Source organism: Nerophis ophidion, linkage group LG02 (assembly GCF_033978795.1).
Source record: "Nerophis ophidion isolate RoL-2023_Sa linkage group LG02, RoL_Noph_v1.0, whole genome shotgun sequence".
Taxonomy (NCBI): Eukaryota; Metazoa; Chordata; class Actinopteri; order Syngnathiformes; family Syngnathidae; genus Nerophis; species Nerophis ophidion.
Genome location: NC_084612.1, coordinates 37,664,742 through 37,692,412, shown reverse-complemented (window position 1 = coordinate 37,692,412; position 27,671 = coordinate 37,664,742). Strand labels below are relative to the sequence as shown.

Sequence of the window (27,671 nt, the reverse complement as noted above, 5' to 3'; positions counted from 1 at the left end):
TACATATGCATACAAATTTGTCTTCTTTTTTTAATTATTTTTTTTTAATGAATGAAGTAACTTTTTTGTAAGAACTTTTTTCCAAAACAGTATTGAATGTGAGATATAACAAGACAATGCATACGATTATCATTTGTTTGCAAAACCCTTACAAAAAAGTGGGACCCCAAAAATTTACTGTGGGACCCCATTTTTATGACTTGATGGGATCCCTGACACCCCATTTTGAAAATTCCTAGCGCCAACACTGCTGTCAACACAGGAGAAATAATGGTTTATTTAAATAAATATACTATTTATAAAGCAAGTTCAAGTATCATTGGCAAATGTTCACCTAGTCCCGGCCGTGGCACGCATATATGTGTCGTTTTTGGGATTTCAGAATATGGTCAGCCTAGTCAAATGTGGCAAAACTTAAAACAAATAAAATGAAATAGGCCTTGGAAATTAAACACTGTTTCATAGTATAAGGAGCATGATGGCCCAAAACATGCAGCCAAAGCAAACAGACGACTTTTCAAGGCAAACAAATTGAATATTCTTGGTCACCTGACCTCACCCTAAACCAGCCTGCATCAAAGTCCCACAAAATTGCAGTCAAAGACCAGCAGAGCACCCAGAATGAGGAATTTTGTGGCATCCATCGAAAAATGTGTATAAAAGTCATCTGATTTATAAGGTAGGGTAGTTACTTTGACATGTGGAAAAAAAAACATGGTTTTAAATCAATATTTTTTTGTCTCCAATCTATTGTGGAGGTGCACAGAGGGGAATTCTCAAAATAAAAATGACTTACAGATGTGACTGGAGGCTTCTGTACAGACAGCACCTGGAGGGAAGGTTTCTCAAGGTTCAAGTCTGTTAATAAATAAGCAGCAAAGGCACAAATAATCACAAACATTACATCAATTTATTCCAAAGTCAAAAAGGTAGCACACATACAATGCTTTTTGTGACCACTTTAACGGGCCTCCTTCAAACAGTCACTTCATTAACTACAGTGTTCCAGTGATGGAGGATTAGTGTTCAACAACAAAAGTTATTTGGGACCTTGATAACAAAAGTTAGACAAACACACATTTTCTCTCACAAGTTGTCTCCGATGAACTTTCTTTCCTCTCTATGCTCAAGTGGGTGACAAAGGTAAGAACATGTTTCAAAAGTCACCAGAAAATGGACAAATAGTACAAACAACAGTGTGCTCAACAAAAATATGCACCTATGCTGAGGTCAATGAAATTGTCATTCATATGAATTTGAACACAATAGCTATCACACAGGGAAATGTAAAAATGATTTTAGATGAATAATAATTACTGTGTTAAATACGAGTGGGATCCAGTTTAGCAGGGTTTTATCTGCCATTTATTAACATTTTCCTGATATATTTCCTTGAGACTAGGAGTTTTCATTCATTCTGCTTCATGGAAAGACATCATTGGACACAGTGTTATAACTGAAAAAAATAATCATCATAATCTCTTGTGCTGTCCGTTTTGATCAACTTCTGCTTTACATTAAAAGAAACAGAAATGAGAAAGAGTAAATGATAAAGTCACAGGTTCTGTCACAGTGTGTGTGTGGTTCCATTTGTTGTCCTCTCCAACTTTAACTGAGAACAACATGGCGGTCAAACACCGACTTTCTCTGTTCCTGGACCTGCCTCCTCCAGCGCTGCTGGGCGTGTTCCACTTTGTTCAGCATGTTTGGTCGAGAGTGTGAACGAGACAGGACGTTGTGAGCATTTGCAAAAGGCTGCTGGTCCTGAAAACCCAGACGAGAAAGAAGAATAAACTGAAATGTTCTGAAAGAATCATTAAGAGGAGCATGTTTTTAAAATGGCTTTCTACAGTAAAAAACGGTCATACACTGTATGTAACATCCTAGGCAAGGTATTAAACTGCATGCACACATTGAGTTAGTAGATGTCGAAGTTCAGGGGCCTCATTTATAAGTGTGAGTGGATTCCAACGTAAAACACTGCAAAAACACGCCCTTAAAATGTACGTAAAAAAATCGGATTCATAAAAGCATGCTGCACATACTTGTAAGAACTCTTCTCATTTTAGATCACACCTGCAGTGAAATGTTTCTGCCACTGTCATCCATTAATTGATATGCTAATTATTAGGGCTGCGAATCTTTGGGTGTCCCACGATTCGATTCAATATCGATTCTTGGGGTCGCGATTCGATTATAAATCGATTTTTTCGATTCAACGCAATTCTCGATTCAAAAACGATATTTTTCCGATTCAAAACGATTCTGTATTCATCCATCCATCCATCCATCCATCTTCTTCCACTTATCCGAGGTTGGGTCGCGGGGGCAGCAGCCTAAGCAGGGAAGTCCAGACTTTCCTCTCCCCAGCCACTTCGTCCAGCTCTCCCCGGAGTATTCCGAGGCGTTCCCAGGCCAGCCGGGAGACATAGTCTTCTCAACGTGTCCTGGGTCTTCCCCGTGGCCTCCTACCGGTTGGACGTGCCCTAAACACCTCCCTAGGGAGGCGTTCGGGTGGGTGGCATCCTTACCAGATGCCTGAACCACCTCATCTGGCTTCTCTCAATGTGGAGGAGCAGCGGCTTTACTTTGAACTCCTCCTGGATGGCAGAACTTCTCACCCGATATCTAAGGGAGAGCCCCGCCACCCGGCGGAGGAAACTCATTTCGGCCGCTTGTACCCGTGATCTTTTCCGGTCATGACCCAAGGCTCATGACCATAGGTGAGAATGGGAACGTAGATCGACCAGTAAATTGAGAGCTTTGCCTTCCGGCTCAGCTCCTTCTTCACCACAACGGATCGATACAGCGTCCGCATTACTGAAGACGCCGCACCGATCCGCCTGTCGATCTCACGATCCACTCTTCCCTCACTCGTGAACAAGACTCCTAGGTACTTGAACTCCTCCACTAGGGGCAGGGTCTCCTCCCCAACCCGGAGATGGCATTCCACCCTTTTCCGGGCGAGAACCATGGACTCGGACTTGGAGGTGCTGATTCTCATTCCGGTCGCTTCACACTCGGCTGTGAACCGATCCAGTGAGAGCTGAAGATCCCGGCCAGATGAAGCCATCAGGACCACATCATCTGCAAAAAGCAGAGACCTAATCCGGAGGTCACCAAACCGGAACCCCTCAACTGCGCATAGAAATTCTGTCCATAAAAGTTATGAACAGAATCGGTGACATAGGACAGCCTTGGCGGAGTCCAACCCTCACTGGAAACATGTCCGACTGACTGCCGGCAATGCGGACCAAGCTCTGACACTGATCGTACAGGGACCGGACCGCCACAATCAGACAGTCCGGTAACCCATACTCTCTGAGCACTCCCCACAGGACTTCCCGAGGGACACGGTCGAATGCCTTCAAGTCCACAAAGCATATGTAGACTGGTTGGACAAACTCCCATGCACCCTCAAGGACCCTGCCGAGAGTATAGAGCTGGTCCACAATTCCACGACCAGGACGAAAACCACACTGTTCCTCCTGAATCCGAGGTTCGACTATCGGGAAGGCTGAGGAGTGTGATCCCACGATAGTTGGAACACACCCTCCGGTCCCCCTTCGTAAAGAGAAGGACCAACACCCCGGTCTGCCAATCCAGAGGTACCGCCCCCGATGTCCACGCGATGCTGCAGAATCTTGTCAACCAAGACAGCCCCACAGCATCCAGAGCCTTAAGGAACACCGGGCGAATCTCATCCACCCCCGTGGCCTTGCCATCGAGGAGCTTTTTAACTGCCTCAGCCCCAGAAATAAGAGAGCCGACCACAGATTCTACAGGCACTGCTTCCTCATAGGAAGACGTGTGGGTGGGATTGAGGAGGTCTTCGAAGTATTCCTTCCACCGATCTACAAAATCCGCAGTCGAGGTCAGCAGAACACCATCCGCACCATACACGGTGTTGACAGTGCACTGCTTCCCCTTCCTGAGGCGCCGGATGGTGGTCCAGAATTGCTTGGAAGCCGTCCAGAAGTCATTTTCCATGGCTTCCCCGAACTCATCCCATGTCCGAGTTTTTGCCTACGCGACAGCTGACGTTGCACACCGCTTGGCTTGTCGGTACCTGTCCACTGCCTCCGGAGTCTTATGAGCCAAAAGAACCCGATAGGACTCCTTCTTCAGCTTGACGGCATCCCTCACCACTGGTGCCCACCAACGAGTTCTAGGCTTACCGCCACGACAGGCACCAACTACCTTACGGCCACAGCTCAAATCAGCCGCCTCGACAATAGAGGTGCGGAACATGGTCCACTCAGACGCAATGTCCAGCACCTCCCTCGTGACATGTTCAAAGTTCTTCTGGAGGTGGGAATTGAAACTCTCTCTGACAGGAGACTCTGCCAGACGTTCCCAGCAGACCCTCAAAATGTGTTTGGGCCTGCCAGGTCTGTCCGGCATCCTCCCCCACCATCGCAGCCAACTCACCACCAGGTGATGATCGGTAGAAAGCTCCGCCCCTCTCTTCACCCGAGTGTCCAAAACATGAGGCCGCAAATCCGATGACACAACTACAAAGTCGATCATGGAACTGCGGTCTAGGGTGTCCTGGTGCCAAGTGCACATATGGACACCCTTATGTTTGAACAATGGTGTTTGTTATGGACAATCTGTGATGAGCACAAAAGTCCAATAACAAAACACCACTCGAGTTCAGATCCGGGCGGCCGTTCTTTCCAATTACGCCTCTCCAGGTTTCACTGTCGTTGCCAACATGAGTGTTGAAGTCCCCCAGTAGGACAAGGGACTCACCCAGGGGAGCACTTTCCAGTACTCCCTCGAGTGTATCCAAAAACGGTGGGTACTCTGAACTGCTGTTTGGTGCGTAAGCACAAATAACAGTCAGGACCCGTCCCCCCACCCGAAGGCGGAGGGAGGCTACCCTCTCGTCCACTGGGTTGAACTCCAACCTACAGGCTTTGAGCCGGGGGGGAACAAGAATTGCTACTCCAGCACGTCGCCTATAACTGCGTGCAACGCCAGAGTGGAAGAGAGTCCAGTCCTTATCGAGAGAACTGGTTCCAGAGCCAGTCAGAACTTCTCTACCTCGCTCACTAGCTCAAGCTCCTTCACCCCCAGTGAGGTGACGTTCCACGTCCCAAGAGCTAGATTATGTAGCCGAGGATCGGACCGCCAAGTGCCCTGCCTTCGGCCACCACCCAGCTCACAACGCACCTGACCTCCATGGCCCCTGCTATCGGTGGTAAGCCCTTTGGAGGGGTGACCCACGTTGCCTCTTCGGGCTGTGCCCGGTCGGGCCCCATGGGAACAGGCCCGGCCACCAGGCGCTCGCCATCGTGCCCCAACTCCGGGCCTGGCTCCAGAGGGGGGCCCCGGTGACCTGTGCTCGGGCGAGGGAAAACTGAGTCTCTGTTGTATAACAACAGATCTGTCTTCGAGCTGCTCTTTGTCTGATCCCTCACCTAGGACCTGTTTGTCTTGGGAGACCCTACCAGGGGGCATAGAAGCCCCCGGACAACATAGCTCCTAGGATCATTGGGACACGCAAACTCCTCTACCACGGTAAAATGGCAGCTCAGAGAGGAGTGTATTCAGAGTGGTGAGATACAGTTTTGTATTGTCCGGGATTGATTACTAATTAGTGAATATTGACTTGTTTATATTTTGATTAGTACTTTGTATCGTACACATAAAAAGGTTCGCTAATTGGTATTGACCAAAACTGTATCCTAGAGTGATATTTTGAAGACAATAACACACTTTTACTGTGTAAACTAATTGGTGATTGTTGACATGTTATTTAGAGAATCCTGTGACCCAAGTGGACTCACAGTCCCACAATTTGCACTGTTTTGCAGGTAGTATTATATTTCATGCCACTGTGATTGTTTGGTTGTTCACATAGTTGTCCTCACCTATTGTTATGATGCTAATAGTAGCTTGGCGAGGCCACAGCCTGGTTTATCAACCGCATGGTTTAAAGCAGCCATTTTGGATGCGAGGTGTGTTTAGGGACATCCTGTAAAATGTAGTGTCAGTAAATTTACTGTGTATTTTGCATATAAAAAAATGATTATTGTAAATTTGAGTACACCAATGTCAGTACATGTGAAAACAATGGAGAAATTAATATGATAATTAGTATGAAGATTTGGTTTAAACACTATACGATCACACCCAAATGTAACATGTTTGTACAATGAAACTGTGGTTTATTATGTCAAACATCAGAACTGTAAAGCCTTCCAGAGTGAGAATCCCGTGACCCAAGTGAACTCACAGTCTCACAATTTGCACTGTTTTGCAGGACACTGTAATAAAAGAAATTAATAATCCACCTGGTGCCAGTGATCTGTTGAAGGGACAGCAGTGTGGAGCTGCATTTTGCCACATACAGTTGTGGACCGTCGCTGAATTCCTATGTATTCAATTAATACATAGGATTTCAGCAGGATCTACCCCAGTCTGCTGACATGCTAACAGAGTAGTAGATTTTTTTTAAAAAGCTTTTAGAATTGTAAAGAACAATGTTTTATCAACTGATTGCAATAATGTAAATTTGTTTTAACTATTAAACGAACCAAAAATATGACTTATTTTATCTTTGTGAAAACATTGGACACAGTGTGTTGTCAAGCTTATGAGATGCGATGCAAGTGTAAGCCACTGTGACACTATTGTTCTTTTTTTTAATTTTTTACAAATGTCTAATGATAATGTCAATGAGGGATTTTTAATCACTGCTATGCTGAAATTATAACTAATATTGATACTGTTGTTGATAATCATTTTTGTTTCACTACTTGATTTGTTCTGTGTCGTGTTTGGTTTTGGACTGGGATTGCATTGTTATGGTATTGCTGTGTATTGTTTTGTTCGATTGATTAAAAAAATAAATACATAAATAAATAAAAATTGGGAGAAAAAAAAATAGATTTTTTTAAAATGAGAATTGATTCTGAATCGCACAACGTGAGAATCGCGATTCGTATTCGAATTTTATTTTTTCCCACACCCCTACTAATTATATAATTAATATGGTGATCATTTAAAGGATTCCATGTTGGACTATCAGCGACCAAAGTCACAGATGGTGACTCCAAAGAAGAAGGCAATACTTTCAGATTGGTCCTTATTACGTTGAGCTTCATGACAAGATTATTTTTGAAAGGGCTAGGTAATGTCATATCTAATAAAAAATAATAATGATAGAATTGTCAATATTAGACCAATCATAGTGTCAGCTCCACCGTGGCTAAGAACTGTTGCTGAAATGAAGAAAACCATGTTCATGTTTTAGCATTCTGTTTGCCTAGTCTTTGTCCAAATAATGTGTCTATTATTTACAAGAGAAACTACAAAAAATGTGAATATTGTGCAAAAGTTCATTCATGTCAGTAATTCAACTTCAGATGTAAAACTACGTGATATAAATTAATTGGGTGCCAAGTGAGATACATGCCCTTCATCCATCCATCCATTTCCTACCGCTTATCGTTTTCGGGGTCGCTGGAGCCTATCTCAGCTACAATCGGGCGGAAGGTGGTGTAGACCCTGGACAAGTCGTCACCTCATCGCAGGGCCAACACAGATAGACAGAGAACATTCACACACTAGGGCCAATTTAGTTTTGCCAATCAACCTATCCCCAGGTGCATGTTACTATAAGTTGGAGGTTCATGGCTTACAGTTTTTGAAAACCGCAAATTTTCAGAAATTTTTAATTTGAGGTTTCCATAAACTGTAAGCCATAATCATCACAAACAGAAGGGTTGTAATATCTTGAGTTGTATGTTATGAGCCTATGTCATTTATCAGTTTGTGTTTTCTGAATTATTCATCAACATACATTGTCTTCCACAGGGGTGTCAAGACATGTTCCATCAAGGGAAACATTTTAAAAAACAGCTACAGCATGTGTGTTGCAAATGGTCACTCCTGGTTTACCATGTGAGCTGAGGCCTATCCCAGCTGAGTATGAATAAAACGTGAGGTACACCCTGGCTGGACTAACCTGCACACTAACACATATAGAAAATGTACAAAATCCAGTTAGCCTAGCATGCATGTTTAGAACAGAGAGGAAACCAGAGTATTCAGAGTAAAGCTGTGCAAGTGTGAGGAGAATGTGGCCTGTGAAGATATGTTTGCCATGTTTGCATTGACCCGCTCAGACTAAATAATTAATGTGTGTATGACAGCACAACGACCACAGCAGCCTGAACTCAACAATTGAGTTCCAAGATGGCGGCGCCCGTACGGGCTGCAACATTGCGGAGCTGCTGCTAAAGATGGAACATTTGGCAGAAATACCGGACAATTCTACAAACTTTATGGCTGGCTCACATCGTGGTCACTCCGTGATCACGTACGACCGCCAGACACTTCTGGATGTGGACATATCGGGCCGTTTTGGACTGAATGACGCTTGCGTGCTAGACTTGCTAACTAGCATGGGAATACGTCGGCGGCTACATCCAGCGGCCTGTGAAGCAGGGGAGTCTAGTAGCAGCGGGGGCCGTCTACGGAGCAGACGCCAGCGGTGTGATCGGAAACGCGGATGTCGAGCGGGGCTAAAAACAAAGCAGAAGGCTAATCCCCACAGAACACCACTTCCCTCCATCCTGAAGACGGATTTAAATGAAAGATGCAAGCCTACTGGTCTGGGTAAGGAGTCAGTTAAATTAGAACAAGTTTTTTCTGCTTTGAGTGTTTCAGAGTTGGACATGTGTTCTACCGTGGTGGCTAACTATGATGCGTGCAGTTTATCAAAGCAACAAACAAACAATCGGAAAATCCCCGTTACTGAGGTGGCTAACCATGATGCGTGCAGTTTATCAAAGCAACAAACAAACAATCGGAAAATCCCCGTTACTGAGGTGGCTAACCATGATGCGTGCAGTTTATCAAAACAACAAACAATCGGAAAATTCCTGTCGTATCAATTCCTAGATATGGTCGTAACTATACTAAATGCACTGGGCATAATAAACACAACATTATTAATATTGCTACTACGGATAATTTGATCAAAAATTCCCTGAAACAGCCCACTACCTATAATATAGGTTTTTTAAACATAAGATCATTGTCTCCCAAAACGTTGTTAGTTAATGATATTATCAGAGACAACAATCTTAACGTCATTGGTCTCAGCGAAACCTGGCTTAAACCAAACGACTTTTTTCCGCTAAATGAGGCATGTCCTCCTAACTTTACACATGCGCATATTGCCCGTCCGCTTAAAAGGGGTGGGGGGGTCGCACTAATATACAACGAAAACTTTAACCTTAGTCCTAACATAAATAATAAATATAAATCGTTTGAGGTGCTTACTATGAGGTCTGTCACACCGCTGCCTCTACACCTGGCTGTTATCTACCGCCCCCCAGGGCCCTATTCGGACTTTATCAATGAATTCTCAGAGTTCGTTGCTGATCTAGTGACACGCCGATAATATAATCATAATGGGGGACTTTAATATCCATATGAATACCCCATTGGACCCACCGTGTGTAGCGCTCCAGACTGTAATTGATAGCTGTGGTCTCACACAAATAATAAATGAACCCACGCATCGCAACGGTAATACGATAGACCTAGTGCTTGTCAGGGGTATCACCGTTTCCAAAGTTACGATACTCCCGTATACTAAAGTATTGTCCGATCATTACCTTATAAAATTCGAGGTTCAGACGCATGTTCGTCAAACTAATAATAATAACTGCTATAGCAGCCGTAACATTAATATAGCCACAACGACAACTCTTGCTGACCTACTGCCCTCGGTAATGGCACCATTCCCAAAGTATGTGGGCTCTATTGATAACCTCACTAACAACTTTAACGACGCCCTGCGCGAAACCATTGATAACATAGCACCGCTAAAGTTAAAAAAGGCTCCAAAAAAGCGCACCCCGTGGTTTACAGAAGAAACTAGAGCTCAGAAATTATTATGTAGAAAGCTGGAACGCAAATGGCGCACGACTAAACTTGAGGTGCACCATCAAGCATGGAGTGATGGTTTAATAACTTATAAACGCATGCTTACCTTAGCTAAAGCTAAATATTACTCAAATCTCATCCACCGTAATAAAAACGATCTTAAATTTTTGTTTAGTACGGTAGCATCGCTAACCCAACAAGGGACCCCTTCCAGTAGCTCAACCCACTCAGCTGATGACTTTATGCAATTCTTTAGTAAGAAAATTGAAGTCATTAGAAAGGAGATTAAAGACAATGCGTCCCAACTACAACGGGGTTCTATTAACACTGATACGATGGTATATACGGCGGATACTGCCCTCCAAAATAGTTTCTCTCGTTTTGAGGAAATAACATTAGAGGAATTGTTACAACGTGTAAATGGAATAAAACAGACAACATGTTTACTTGACCCTCTTCCTGGGAAACTGATCAAGGAGCCCCTTGTATTATTAGGTCCATCAGTGCTAAATATTATAAACTTATCACTCTCCTCGGGCACTGTTCCCCTAGCATTCAAAAAAGCGGTTATTCATCCTCTTCTTAAAAGACCTAACCTCGATCCTGACCACATGGTAAACTACCGACCGGTGTCTCACCTTCCCTTTATTTCAAAAATCCTTGAAAAATTGTTGCGGAGCAGTTAAATGAACACTTAGCGTCTAACAATCTATGTGAAACCTTTCAATCCGGTTTCAGGGCAAATCACTCCACGGAGAAAGCCCTCGCAAAAATGACTAATGATCTATTGCTAACGATGGATTCTGATGCGTCATCTATGTTGCTGCTCCTCGATCTTAGCGCTGCTTTCGATACCGTCGATCATAATATTTTATTAGAACGTATCAATACACGAATTGGTATGTCAGACTTAGCCCTGTCTTGGTTTAACTCTTATCTTACTGATAGGATGCAGTGTGTCTCCCATAACAATGTGACCTCGGACTACGTTAAGGTAACGTGTGGAGTTCCCCAGGGTTCGGTCCTTGGCCCTGCACTCTTCAGCATCTACATGCTGCCGCTAGGTGACATCATACGCAAATACGGTGTTAGCTTTCACTGTTATGCTGATGACACCCAACTCTACATGCCCCTAAAGCTGACCAACACGCCGGATTGTAGTCAGCTGGAGGCGTGTCTTAATGAAATCAAACAATGGATGTCCGCTAACTTTTTGCAACTCAACGCCAAAAAAACGGAAATGCTGATTATCGGTCCTGCTAGACACCGAACTCTATTTAATAATACAACTCTAACATTTGACAACCAAACAATTAAACAAGGCGACACGGTAAAGAATCTGGGTATTATCTTCGACCCAACTCTCTCCTTTGAGGCACACATTAAAAGCGTTACTAAAACGGCCTTCTTTCATCTCCGTAATATCGCTAAAATTCGCTCCATTCTGTCCACTAAAGACGCTGAGATCATTATCCATGCGTTTGTTACGTCTCGCCTCGACTACTGTAACGTATTATTTTCGGGTCTCCCCATGTCTAGCATTAAAAGATTACAGTTGGTACAAAATGCGGCTGCTAGACTTTTGACAAGAACAAGAAAGTTTGATCACATTACGCCTATACTGGCTCACCTGCACTGGCTTCCTGTGCACTTAAGATGTGACTTTAAGGTTTTACTACTTACGTATAAAATACTACACGGTCTAGCTCCATCCTATCTTGCCGATTGTATTGCACCATATGTCCCGGCAAGAAATCTGCGTTCAAAGGACTCCGGCTTGTTAGTGATTCCCAAAGCCCAAAAAAAGTCTGCGGGCTATAGAGCGTTTTCCGTTCGGGCTCCAGTACTCTGGAATGCCCTCCCAGTAACAGTTCGAGATGCCACCTCAGTAGAAGGATTTAAGTCTCACCTTAAAACTCATTTGTATACTCTAGCCTTTAAATAGACTCCCTTTTTAGACCAGTTGATCTGCCGTTTCTTTTCTTTTTCTTCTATGTCCCACTCTCCCTTGTGGAGGAGGTCCGGTCCGATCCGGTGGCCATGTACTGCTTGCCTGTGTATCGGCTGGGGACATCTCTGCGATGCTGATCCGCCTCCGCTTGGGATGGTTTCCTGCTGGCTCCGCTGTGAACGGGACTCTCGCTGCTGTGTTGGATCCGCTTTGGACTGGACTCTCGCGACTGTGTTGGATCCATTGTGGATTGAACTTTCACAGTATCATGTTAGACCCGCTCGACATCCATTGCTTTCCTCCTCTCTAAGGTTCTCATAGTCATCATTGTCACCGACGTCCCACTGGGTCATTATTGTCACCGATGTCCCACTGGGTGTGAGTTTTCCTTGCCCTTATGTGGGCCTACCGAGGATGTCGTGGTGGTTTGTGCAGCCCTTTGAGACACTAGTGATTTAGGGCTATATAAGTAAACATTGATTGATTGATTGATTGAATTACGCTTTTCAATAGATCATCATACTGTATTTAATGCAACCAGAGAGATAACTATTCAAATAGATAATTTCTTGCTTCTTTTGGAGTGATGGTTTCCAATTAATATTAGTGCTGGATGATTATGGCAAAAATAATAATCACTATTATTTTGACTGATACTGTAATCACGATTAAGTACACGATAATTAATTAATTTAAAAACATGAGTATATATTGTAACACCAAAATTCAACAAAAGTTTTTTAAAAACTGATATAATTTAGTAACAAATAAATCACAAGTAAAATAAAAGCAATAACAATAAGTTAAAATAAAAATAGCAATATAAAAAATAATATAATTAAGTTTTTGCGTGTTTTTTTTAATTGTTTTTACCTTTTACACTTATTTTACCAACACAGAGTCTGTGCTTTTTGTGTCAAATCAAATTGTAAATTTGTAAAATTGTATATTTGTAAATTAAATGCAAAAATCCTCACATTGTTTGGTGCAATACATTTTCCGACAACTGTAACCAGTGTTTTAGGAAAAAGCATAATCATTTTGTAAATGTATCAAAAAGTGCTTTAAGTACATCATGATGCATGTGTGCGGTACTTTTTTCAAAACTTAAATTTTGTTATTTCGTCAGCCCGCACGCACATCACGCTATTATTGTGATGTGGGGAAGTGTGCTATGCTGGTGTTCTCAGCTTGACGAGTAAAGAGGCGACTCACTTCAGGTTGTTAAGAAAAAAGCGCCTTCAAGATGCAACCGCTGATCTGTTTGCACATCAATTTTACATCGAAGATGTCGTTCACGAAAACACTAGCAGATGAGATATGTTGTGGGTGTACGGATTGTTCCTGTTAGCTTTAGCTTTGTAGTTTAGCCGCTTTTTTAAGTGACCGTCTCCACATTGTTTAGTTTAGGGCAAGGCGTCTGAGTGTGTCGGAGATGAATGGGAGGTACTTGACACAATATTCTCCCAAACAAATGCTCCTTCTGCTCACAATGACAACATTTCACTTACATTTATGTCAATTTCCCTGATACTATTTTGCGTTAATCAGCGGATTCAGTTTTATTGTCCTATTATGTGACTGTCCACGGTTACATAAATCATATGGCTTTACTTTTTTGTCGAGTTTAGTGATTGTGGATTAGGCATACTAGCGCTGTGTTAAATAAAAAGTAGCAACCATGGTGACATCCCAAACTTCTAGTAGACGTGGTCTTTTTACCTCATCTGTTTCACTGTTACAAGCTCAGGAATTTATATGCATGTTTGTATGCATGCAGGTTTCTTAATGTTCTTCCTGAAATCAAGTTTTATAAAGGCAACGTCACATACCCCGACATCATCGTCACTTTGGATGAGCTGTGAGTGTCCAAACAGTCGTCTCTTCAAAATGGGCTCCAAAAGAGTCAAGTAGACCATGTAGAGAAGCAGCAGCCCCAAAATAGACAGGTAAATTATGATGGTGACCTAAAACAGGGAATAACAGGATTATTCCTGGCACATTCCTGGAAACATTCCATGGGATGTGTATTCAAGGAAGTATGGAAACATTGTATCATTTGGGCACAGAGATTTAACTGAAAAATGTGCAGTATTTCTTAAATACAGTCATATGCAAAAAAAAATATTTCCATGCAAACATATTCAAATAGTGAATCATTTAAAATTATTAGTTGAAAATGACTTAGTTGATTAAATGTTAAAAACAGGATGAGGGATCAAATAAATAATCATTACAATTTAAACTATTGACTGATCTGGTTTTATTATTTAATATATGACAAATTGATTTGCTACAATAAACAGGGTTTCAATGCAAAAACAAATTCCCAAAGCATTTAAAGGGGATGTTTGTACTTGCTTAAAGTAAATTTTTTCTTAACTTACTATTAATAGTGTAAAAAAACAGATTCAATAAATAAATCAGTGTATATATTTGTCACAGTTAAAAGTAAACTTTGTAAAACATTCTGCACAAAACAGAGGAAATGTTGGCTTTGATTGGTATTCATTTTTCATGTCCCATACACCCCCTCCCACCCACCTCTGAGATTATGTAGTTTCACCTATTTGGGTTAAAAATATTTTTTGCAAACCAGTAATTATAATCCGCAAAGAATTTACCGTTGTTGAATGTCGGTGCTGTCCAGAGCTCGGCAGAGTAACCATGTTATTCTCCTCAATATCAGTAGGTGGAAGCTGGTAGCTAATTGCTGTGTAGATGTAGGGAACAAGTCGCGTGAGACGACGATGGTTTGTCGTGATCACAATATGCAGACCACAGCGGACGACAGTGGAAGGCAGTGTGCAGGTAAAAAGGTATCTAATGCTTAAACCAAAAATAAACAAAAGGTGAGTTTCCCTAAAAAAGGCAATAAAGCTTAGGGATGGCTATGCAGAATGAAACTAAAACTGAACTGGTGACAAATTAAACAAAAACAGAATGCTGAATGACAGCAAAGACTTACAGCGTGTGGAGCAGAGAAGGCGTCCACAAAGTACATCCGTACATGACATGACAATCAGTAATGTCCATACAAAAAAAGATAGCAACTACTTAAATTTTCTTGATTGCTAAAACAAAGCAGGTGCGGTGAATATCGCTCAAAGGCAGACATGAAACTGCAACAGCAAAAAAAAGAAAAAAAAAGGAAAAGCCACTAAAACAGGAGCACCAGACCAGAACTAAAACACTATGCACGAAAGCACAACTAAATAACTCAAAATAAGTAACGTCGTGATGTGACAGGTCGTGACAGTACACCTACTCTGAGACAAGAGCTATAGTGATGCATAGTTGGTTGTGGTTTAAATTCATATCCAACAATTGCGACAATGACATTTTATTGTCTACTGAGTTTTATTACTTAATAGGGCTGGGCGATATATATCGCCCAGCTTTATGGCCTTTTATTAATATCTCAATATTTTTGGGCCATGTCACGATACACGATATATATATCGCGATATTTTGCCTTCGCCTTGAATGAACACTTGATGCATATAATCACAGCAGTATGATGATTCTATGTGTCAACATTAAAACATTCTTGTTCATACTGCATTATTTTATATGCTCATTTTATACTTTCATGCAGAAAGGGAAATCACAACTAAGTCAATTTAGCAAAACTGTATCTATTAAACAGTTATTAACCAGTGGCACAAACATACATGTCATTTCAAAACAGAAAGTGCAAGATTGTCAGAGACATTTTAAAACAAGCTATGAGTGCACTATTGTGCATGTTGTCACTAAGATGACATATCAAAACAATACTAAATTAAATTGCACTTTTTGTACAGAACGCCACTACAATAGCTTGAAACAAAAAGAGTGCAATTTTGTGCATGATGTCACATAAGATATTGTCAAATAAAAATGAGCTGCATTCAAGTATACATTCTAACGCAGTTGCTTTTAGCTTTGGGCATTAAATTGCATGCGTTTCTTTCTCTTTCATGTCTCTCCTTCTCACAGCGACATGGTAACATTAGCTGTGATGCTAACGGTGTGTTGCGAGTGGTAATACGAGAGAAAGGAGGTGTGAATCTGGTAACAAATGAAGGAAGAATTAATTCCCAAGAAAAACAGCACGGGGTGTATTGTCTGGCAATGGTTTGGCTTCAAGCAGGAATATGTTGAACATTTATACGGCAGAAGCGTTCCTCCCAAAAGTAGCAGCACTGCTAATTTGTAGCATCATTTGAAAAGCCCCCCGCTAGAGAATGAAGAGTGCTTGAAACTGCATGTCAACATCGCCGTTGGGTGCTACACCCACAAAATGCCAAAGCAACTATTTGCACATCAACACCGTAGGACATATACTATTTGATATGCAGCTCATTTTTATGTGACACTTATTGAAATATATTGTGTAACATCATGCACAAAAGTGCACTAATAGCTTTTTTTAACATGTCTCTGACAATCTTGCACTTTCTGTTTTGAAATGATATGAATGTTTGTGCCACTGCTTTCTTTCTTTCGTTCTTAGTTTATTTCGAACATGAACATGAACACACTTACAACATAAAACATCAAACAATCCCACATCATTTCACATCGCATCATGTCTGAAAAGGAGTAGGAAAAGCAAAGCTTATTTAATCCTACCCCTTTCCCACGTCAGAGCGTCTACAATTATATACATTCATCCACTGACCTCTTTTATAGTAAAATGACATCCGTGAATGAGTAATACAACAGTTTTGTAATATGTAATTAATTAATTCAGTTATTATTAACATACTGAGATGAAGAATATCTTATTTTCAATAAGGTTGAAAGATTTTCTCATAATTCTTCTTTGTACTTTGTAAGCACTATTAATTTGAACAGCCTCTTAAACTGGATCATATCAGTACAATGTTTAACTTCTTTACTTAATCCATTCCATAATTCCACATACTGATACTGCTTAATAACTGTTTAATAAATACACTTTTGGTCAATTGACTTAGTTGTGATTTCCTTCTCTGCATGAAAGTTTAAAATCAGCATATATTAATGCAGTATGAAGAAGAATGTTTTAATGTAGACACATAGAACCATCATACTGCTGTGATTATATGTTTCAAGTGTTAATTCAAGGCTAAGGCAAAATATCGAGATATATATTGTGTATCGCGATATGGCCTAAAAATATCGAGACATAAAAAATGGCCATATCGCCCAGACCTATATGAAGGTGCGCTTGTTTATGTCTCTGTGAGAAGGAGAGACAAAGAGTGGGAAACGCATGCAGTGTAATGCCCGCAGCTAAAAGCAACTGTGTGAGAACATATAGTCGAATATCACGATATAGTCATTTTCTATATTGCAAGAGACAAACCCGCGATATATCGAGTATATCGATATATCACCAAGCCCTATTTCTTAATGATTTCTGCTGGCGGCGTCCCTCCAGATTTTTCTAATAGACAAAAATGTGCCTTGGCTCAAGAAAGGTTGAAAAACACTGCTCTAGAGCAGTGGTTCTCAAATGGGGGTACGCGTACCCCTGGGGGTACTTGAAGGTACGCCAAGGGGTACGGGAGATTTTTTAAAAATATTCCAAAAATAGCAACAATTCAAAAATCCTTTATAAATATATTTATTGAATAATACTTCAACAAAATATGAATGTAAGTTCATAAACTGTGAAAAAGGAAATGCAACAATGCAATATTCAGTGTTGACAGCTAGATTTTTTGTGGACATGTTCCATAAATATTGATGTTAAAGATTTCTTTTTTTGTGAAGAAATGTTTAGAATTAAGTTCATGAATCCAGATGGATCTCTATTACAATCCCCAAAGAGGGCACTTTAAGTTGATGATTACTTCTATGTGTAGAAATCTTTATTTATGATTTAATCACTTGTTTATTTTTCAACAAGTTTTCAGTAATTTTTATATCTTTTTTCCAAATAGTTCAAGATAGACCACTACAAATGAGCAATATTTTACACTGTTATACAACTTAATAAATCAGAAACTGATGACATAGTGCTGTATTTTACTTCTTTGTCTCTTTTTTTTCAACCAAAAATGCTTTGCTCTGATTAGGGGGTACTCAAATTAAAAAAAATTTCACAGGGGGTACATAACTAAAAAAAAGGTTGAGAACCACTGCTCTAGAGCCCACTATTTGAGAAACACCATAATTAATGTGCACTTGTGTCAGGAATATCATACCCGTGACAAAGTAAAGTGGTTCAATGGTTCAGCCTTACAACTCCCATACTGTCATTTGCAGATCTTGCATGCAACATACCTTAATAGTGCCTGAGCTCCTCTCTTCATATTTACACTCGCAACGTAAACAGTAGGCCTCCACATCGTTTCCATCAACTGGCATTGGCTCCACAACATGGAGACAGTTGCTGACATAGAAAAAATCGAAACACTTATGTAATCAAGTGCATTCTTCCATGGTGAGCAAACAAACACTGGCCATACCAGTCTTTGAGCGACACATTCTGCTTGTAGATCTGTCCCTCGATGTCTCTGTATGGCGGACAGATGCATTTACAACGAATGTCTTCGGAATTCTGAAGAAAGATTCAGAGAAAAAGTGACAAATGGTTGCAATGTAACCGTTGAATGTACAACGTGACGGGTTGGATATTCTTAATATGGTTACAGCACCAATTTTAACATACTTCTTATTAGCAAATGTACACTTAAACAGAACATTTGATGCAAGGTTTGTACGTCGTCATCGCTGACAGGCAAACTAGCATTAGCCTATTAGCCTTACCTTCGCTGCCACTTGGTTTAGGAGCACAACCCCCACCAAGAGCAAAGTCTGACGTAGAAACACAGCCTTCATCTTAAAAGTATGCACAGTGGACTAAAATACTTCAGAAATTGTTTCGCTTATCGTGCGAGAGCAGGCGCCATGATTCTGGCAATCAGGTAAATAAACAGCCTCTGAGCAGCTGACTTGTGGCTTCCGGAAGATGGCGACGAAATTCTGCACACGGTGCTTTATTATTAACATGGAACGCCAGCGGCGGGCGGTGAATCATCGTTACCTTTGGGGGAAACGGCTCTTTGGAACAAAGTCAAAATGGGCATATTAAATATGTTAAAACAATAAAAATAAAAATAAACTGCTCTTAACTGCTTTTGAGTTAAATTTATGTCAACTGCATATTGGCGCCGCTCTTGCTGGGTGCCCCAGTAGAAGTAACGAGCAACCTAATAAACGATAAAGGAGGTGGGAACCTTAAGTGATTTCGGGCTAGAATGTATGGCTCTTTAAAGGGATCTAGCTCTTAAAGAACCCAGCCATTTTCTACCGTTTATACCCTTTGGGGTCGCAGGGGGCGCTGGTGCCTATCTCAGCTACAATCGGGCGGAAAGCAAAGTACGCCCTGGAGAAGTCGCCACCTCATCGCAGTCTTAAAGAGCCGCTTCTATTAAAGCAGATCTGGGCAAATGAAGGCCCGGGGGCAACATGCGGCCCGTTGAGCCTTTTAACCTGTCCCGCCGGACATGCCCAAATATTGTTTTTAGATCTTTAAGATGGAAAGTGTAGCTGCCATTATGATATGCAGTCATGTATTTTTCATTTTTTTTTGTCCTGTCCAGCTTCTCGGGCAAATCATATAGTTGATGTAGATGCCCATATCGGCTGTTCAGATTTACTTTACAAAAGATAAGTGTAGGATACTTCTCTTGTTGCCTTATCTGAATTTGACTTTATTAAATGTATTTATATTATCATTTGGTGCAGCCGAGCCGGAGCAGGAGGGGATAGAAAGAGAGAAAAAAAGGAGGACGGAGGGGGAAATTGTGGGGATAAAAGGGGGATTAGATCGAGAGACAAAAACAACAACAGCAAACACAACAAAAACAACAACAACAATAGAACAACACCAGCACATTTGATATGTACAAATATTATCGTAAAAGTGATAGCAAAGAAACAGTTAGTGAAATAAATAATAATACAGAAATGACAATGAGCATTTTTACACTACAACTGGAGCAATACAAATACCAATAGAAAAAGCGCTAATGATCATGAACAATACCAATAGTTTACCTCTATTAGCAACAATACAGTTGATCAAATGCAACAATACGTATACAAAATGATAACTAGAAAGATTTTTTAAAAAAATAAATAAAAAGGAATACCGAAAGATGGAGGGGAAGAGAGAGAGGCAACCTATATTAATCTTGTAGATTGTTATAGTAACAATGGGTTAAGGTTTGTCAGTATGCCATGTGTTACCCAGTTTACCCTTGGGCAACAACGTTGATATATGTTTGATGAAACATGATTATGTGCATGAGTGTATGTATGTATATGTACATGTATATGAACAGAATGTGTTTATGAATGTTTGTAGAGTAAATGTATATGTACAGTATATATATATATGTTTGTTTGTACAGTGAATGTATATGTACAGTATGTGTATGTTTGTACCGTGAATGTATGGAGTGCAGTCATGTTTTCTAATGACAGTAAGTCTTCAATTATACAAAGTATTTCAATGGTTGGAATCTGCGCTTATGGATGATATACCAGTTACTATGGGAATCTAATTAGTTACTATGGTCATCTAATTGTTACAATGGTCATCTAATTAGTTACTATGGTCATCTAATTGTTACTATGGGAATCTAATTAGTTACTATGGTCATCTAATTGTTACTATGGGAATCTAATTAGTTACTATGGTCATTTAATTAGTTATTATGGTCACTTAATTGTTACTATCGGAATCTAGTTAGTTACTATGGTCATCTAATTAGTTAGTATGGTCATCTAACTGTTACTATGGGAATCTAATTAGTTATTATGGTCATCTAATTGTTACTATGGTCATCTAATTAGTTAGTATGGTCATCTAACTGTTACTATGGGAATCTAATTAGTTATTATGGTCATCTAATTGTTACTATGGGAATCTAGTTAGTTACTATGGGAATCTAATTAGTTACTAGGGTCATCTAATTGTTACTATAGGAATCCAATTAGTTACTATGGGAATCTAATTAGTTACTATGGTCATCAAATTAGTTACTATGGTCATTTAATTGTTACTATGGTCATCTAATTAGTTACTATGGTCATTTAATTGTTACTATGGTCATCTAATTAGTTACTATGGTCATCTAATTAGTTACTATGGTCATCTAATTGTTACTATGGGTATCTAATTAGTTACTATGGTCATCTAATTAGTTACTATGGTCATCTAATTAGTTATTATGGTCACCTAATTGTTACTATCGAAATCTAGTTAGTTACTATGGGAATCTAATTAGTTACTATGGGAATCTAATTAGTTACTATGGTCATCTAATTAGTTACTATGGTCATTTAATTGTTACTATGGTCATCTAATTAGTTACTATGGTCATCTAATTGTTACTATGGTCATCTAATTAGTTAGTATGGTCATCTAACTGTTACTATGGGAATCTAATTAGTTATTATGGTCATCTAATTGTTACTATGGGAATCTATCAATCAATCAATCAATGTTTACTTATATAGCCCTAAATCACTAGTGTCTCAAAGGGCTGCACAAACCACCACGACATCCTCGGTAGGCCCACATAAGGGCAAGAATCTAGTTAGTTACTATGGGAATCTAATTAGTTACTATGGTCATCAAATTAGTTACTATGGTCATTTAATTGTTACTATGGTCATCTAATTAGTTACTATGGTCATCTAATTGTTACTATGGTCATCTAATTAGTTACTATGGTCATCTAATTGTTACTATGGTCATCTAATTAGTTAGTATGGTCATCTAATTAGTTACTATGGTCATCTAATTAGTTATTAGGTCATCTAATTGTTACTAAGGGAATCTAGTTAGTTACTATGGGAATCTAATTAGTTACTACGGTCATCTAATTATTTACTATGGTCATCTAATTAGTTACTATGGTCATCTAATTATTTATATTGGTCATCTAATTGTTACTATGGGAATCCAATTAGTTACTATGGGAATCTAATTAGTTACTATGGTCATCTAATTAGTTACTATGGTCATTTAATCGTTACTATGGTCATCTAATTAGTTACTATGGTCATCTAATTGTTACTATGGTCATCTAATTAGTTACTATGGTCATCTAATTGTTACTGTGGGAATCTAATTAGTTACTATGGTCATCTAATTAGTTACTGTGGTCATCTAATTGCTACTATGGAAATCTAATTAGTTACTATGGTCATCTAATTGTTACTATGGTCATCTAATTAGTTACTATGGTCATCTAATTCTTACTATGGGAATCTAATTAGTTACTATGGTCATCTAATTAGTTACTACGGTCATCTAATTAGTTATTATGGTCATCTAATTGTTACTATGGGAATCTAGTTAGTTACTATGGGAATCTAATTAGTTACTATGGTCATCTAATTGTTACTATGGGAATCCAATTAGTTACTATGGGAATCTAATTAGTTACTATGGTCATCAAAATTAGTTACTATGGTCATTTAATTGTTACTATGGTCATCTAATTAGTTACTATGGTCATCTAATTGTTACTATGGTCATGTAATTAGTTACTATGGTCATCTAATTGTTACTATGGTCATCTAATTAGTTAGTATGGTCATCTAATTAGTTACTATGGTCATCTAATTAGTTATTAGGTCATCTAATTGTTACTAAGGGAATCTAGTTAGTTACTATGGGAATCTAATTAGTTACTACGGTCATCTAATTATTTACTATGGTCATCTAATTAGTTACTATGGTCATCTAATTATTTATATTGGTCATCTAATTGTTACTATGGGAATCCAATTAGTTACTATGGGAATCTAATTAGTTACTATGGTCATCTAATTAGTTACTATGGTCATTTAATCGTTACTATGGTCATCTAATTAGTTACTATGGTCATCTAATTGTTACTATGGTCATCTAATTAGTTACTATGGTCATCTAATTGTTACTGTGGGAATCTAATTAGTTACTATGGTCATCTAATTAGTTACTATGGTCATCTAATTGCTACTATGGAAATCTAATTAGTTACTATGGTCATCTAATTGTTACTATGGTCATCTAATTAGTTACTATGGTCATCTAATTCTTACTATGGGAATCTAATTAGTTACTATGGTCATCTAATTAGTTACTACGGTCATCTAATTAGTTATTATGGTCATCTAATTGTTACTATGGGAATCTAGTTAGTTACTATGGGAATCTAATTAGTTACTATGGTCATCTAATTGTTACTATGGGAATCCAATTAGTTACTATGGGAATCTAATTAGTTACTATGGTCATCAAATTAGTTACTATGGTCATTTAATTGTTACTATGGTCATCTAATTAGTTACTATGGTCATCTAATTGTTACTATGGTCATCTAATTAGTTACTATGGTCATCTAATTGTTACTATGGTCATCTAATTAGTTACTAAGGTCATCTAATTAGTTACTATTGTCATCTAATTAGTTATTATGGTCATCTAATTGTTACTATGGGAATCTAGTTAGTTACTATGGTCATGGAATTAGTTTCTATGATCATCTAATTGCTACTATGGTAATCTAATTAGTTACTATGGCCATCTAATTAGTTACTATGGTCATTTAATTGTTACTATGGTCATGTAATTAGTTACTATGGTCATCTAATTGTTACTATTGTCATTTAATTAGTTACTATGGTCATCTAATTAGTTACTATTGTCATCTAATTAGTTATTATGGTCATCTAATTGTTACTATGGGAATCTAGTTAGTTACTATGGTCATGTAATTAGTTTCTATGATCATCTAATTGTTACTATGGTAATCTAATTAGTTACTATGGTCATCTAATTGTTACTATGGTCATCTAATTAGTTACTATGGTCATCTAATTAGTTACTATGGTCATATAATTGTTACTATGGTCATCTAATTAGTTACTATTGTCATCTAATTAGTTACTATGGTCATCTAATTGTTACTATGGTCATCTAATTAGTTACTATGGTCATCTAATTAGTTACTATGGTCATCTAATTGTTACTATGGTCATCTAATTAGTTACTTTGGTCATCTAATTAGTTACTATTGTCATCTAATTAGTTACTATGGTCATCTAATTAGTTACTATGGTCATCTAATTGATACTATGGAAATCTAATTAGTTACTATGGTCATCTAATTAGTTACTACGGTCATCTAATTAGTTATTATGGTCATCTAATTGTTACTATGGGAATCTAGTTAGTTACTATGGGAATCTAATTAGTTACTATGGTCATCTAATTGTTACTATGGGAATCCAATTAGTTACTATGGGAATCTAATTAGTTACTATGGTCATCAAATTAGTTACTATGGTCATTTAATTGTTACTATGGTCATCTAATTAGTTACTATGGTCATCTAATTGTTACTATGGTCATCTAATTAGTTACTATGGTCATCTAATTGTTACTATGGGCATCTAATTAGTTACTAAGGTCATCTAATTAGTTACTATTGTCATCTAATTAGTTATTATGGTCATCTAATTGTTACTATGGGAATCTAGTTAGTTACTATGGTCATGTAATTAGTTTCTATGATCATCTAATTGCTACTATGGTAATCTAATTAGTTACTATGGCCATCTAATTAGTTACTATGGTCATTTAATTGTTACTATGGTCATGTAATTAGTTACTATGGTCATCTAATTGTTACTATTGTCATTTAATTAGTTACTATGGTCATCTAATTAGTTACTATTGTCATCTAATTAGTTATTATGGTCATCTAATTGTTACTATGGGAATCTAGTTAGTTACTATGGTCATGTAATTAGTTTCTATGATCATCTAATTGTTACTATGGTAATCTAATTAGTTACTATGGTCATCTAATTGTTACTATGGTCATCTAATTAGTTACTATGGTCATCTAATTAGTTACTATGGTCATATAATTGTTACTATGGTCATCTAATTAGTTACTATGGTCATCTAATTAGTTACTATTGTCATCTAATTAGTTACTATGGTCATCTAATTGTTACTATGGTCATCTAATTAGTTACTATGGTCATCTAATTAGTTACTATGGTCATCTAATTGTTACTATGGTCATCTAATTAGTTACTTTGGTCATCTAATTAGTTACTATTGTCATCTAATTAGTTACTATGGTCATCTAATTAGTTACTATGGTCATCTAATTGATACTATGGAAATCTAATTAGTTACTATGGTCATCTAATTAGTTTCTATGATCATCTAATTGCTACTATGGTAATCTAATTAGTTACTATGGCCATCTAATTGTTACTATGGTCATCTAATTAGTTACTATGGTCATCTAATGAGTTACTATGGTCATTTAATTGTTACTATGGTCATCTAATTAGTTACTATGGTCATCTAATTAGTTACTATTGTCATCTAATTAGTTATTATGGTCATCTAATTGTTACTATGGGAATCTAGTTAGTTACTATGGGAATCTAATTAGTTACTATGGTCATCTAATTAGTTACTATGGTGATCTAATTATTTATATTGGTCATCTAATTGTTACTATGGGAATCCAATTAGTTACTATGGGAATCTAATTAGTTACTCTGGTCATCTAATTAGTTACTATGGTCATTTAATTGTTACTATGGTCATCTAATTAGTTACTATGGTCATCTAATTAGTTACTATGGTCATCTAATTGTTACTATGGGAATATAATTAGTTACTATGGTCATCAAATTAGTTACTATGGTCATCTAATTGCTACTATGGTAATCTAATTAGTTACTATGGTGATCTAATTGTGACTATGGTCATCTAATCAGTTACTATGGTCATCTAATTAGTTATTATGGTCATATAATTGTTACTATGGGAATCTAGTTACTTACTATGGGAATCTAATTAGTTACTATGGTCATCTAATTAGTTACTATGGTCATCTAATTATTTATGTTGGTCATCTAATTGTTACTATGGTCATCTAATTAGTTACTCTGGTCATTTAATTGTTACTAAGGGAATCTAATTAGTTACTATGGTCATATAATTAGTTACTATTGTCATCTAATTATTTATATTGGTCATCTAATTGTTACTATGGGAATCCAATTAGTTACTATGAGAATCTAATTAGTTACTATGGTCATCTAATTAGTTACTATGGTCATTTAATTGTTACTATGGTCATCTAATTAGTTACTATGGTCATCTAATTGTTACTATGGGAATCTAATTAGTTACTATGGTCATCTAATTAGTTACTATGGTCATTTAATTGCTACTATGGGAATATAATTAGTTACTATGGTCATCTAATTAGTTACTATGGTCGTCTAATTAGTTATTATGATTATCTAATAGTTACTATGGGAATCTAGTTAGTTACTATGGTCATCTAATTATTTATATTGGTCATCTAATTGTTACTATGGGAATCCAATTAGTTACTATGGGAATCTAATTAAGTACTATGGTCATCTAATTAGTTACTATGGTCATCTAATTCTTACTATGGTCATCTAATTAGTTACTATGGTCATCTAATTGTTACTATGGGAATCTAATTAGTTATTATGGTCATCTAATTAGTTACTACGGTCATCTAATTGCTATTATGGTAATCTAATTAGTTACTATGGTCATGTAATTGTTACTATGGTCATCTAATTAGTTACTATGGTCATCTAATTGTTACTATGGTCATCTAATTAGTTATGATCATCTAATTAGTTACTATGGTCATCTAATTAGTTATTATGGTCATCTAATTGTTACTATGGTCAACTAATTAGTTACTATGGTCATCTAATTATTTATATTGGTCATGTAATGGTTACTATGGGAATCCAATTAGTTACTATGGGAATCTAATTAGTTACTATGGTCATCTAATTAGTTACTATGGTTATCTAATTGCTACTATGGTAATCTAATTAGTTACTATGGTCATGTAATTGTTACTATGGGAATCTAATTAGTTACTATGGTCATCTAATTAGTTACTATGGTCATTTAATTGTTACTATGGTCATCTAATTAGTTACTATGGTCATCTAATTGTTACTATGGGAATCTAATTAGTTACTATGGTCATCTAATTAGTTACTATGGTCATTTAATTGCTACTATGGGAATATAATTAGTTACTATGGTCATCTAATTAGTTACTATGGTCGTCTAATTAGTTATTATGATTATCTAATTGTTACTATGGGAATCTAGTTAGTTACTATGGTCATCTAATTATTTATATTGGTCATCTAATTGTTACTATGGGAATCCAATTAGTTACTATGGGAATCTAATTAAGTACTATGGTCATCTAATTAGTTACTATGGTCATCTAATTCTTACTATGGTCATCTAATTAGTTACTATGGTCATCTAATTGTTACTATGGGAATCTAATTAGTTATTATGGTCATCTAATTAGTTACTACGGTCATCTAATTGCTATTATGGTAATCTAATTAGTTACTATGGTCATCTAATTGTTACTATGGTCATCTAATTAGTTACTATGGTCATCTAATTGTTACTATGGTCATCTAATTAGTTATGATCATCTAATTAGTTACTATGGTCATCTAATTAGTTATTATGGTCATCTAATTGTTACTATGGTCAACTAATTAGTTACTATGGTCATCTAATTATTTATATTGGTCATGTAATGGTTACTATGGGAATCCAATTAGTTACTATGGGAATCTAATTAGTTACTATGGTCATCTAATTAGTTACTATGGTTATCTAATTGCTACTATGGTAATCTAATTAGTTACTATGGTCATGTAATTGTTACTATGGGAATCTAATTAGTTACTATGGTCATCTAATTAGTTATTA

At 37.8% G+C, this 27,671-nt stretch overlaps 1 protein-coding gene across 1 annotated transcript; it reads right to left on the bottom strand.

The window, feature by feature from the left end:
• Positions 1 to 888: 888 nt before the first annotated feature.
• tmem9b (TMEM9 domain family, member B) lies at positions 889 to 18,830 on the bottom strand. Its single transcript, XM_061883185.1, has 5 exons — positions 18,605 to 18,830; positions 18,304 to 18,395; positions 18,119 to 18,227; positions 13,693 to 13,827; positions 889 to 1,764 (listed from the first exon to the last, which is right to left on the bottom strand). Exons 1-5 carry the CDS (start codon positions 18,674 to 18,676, stop codon positions 1,609 to 1,611), a joined length of 564 nt encoding a protein of 187 aa, XP_061739169.1. The 5' UTR covers positions 18,677 to 18,830; the 3' UTR covers positions 889 to 1,608.
• Between the last annotated feature and the right edge of the window lie 8,841 nt (positions 18,831 to 27,671).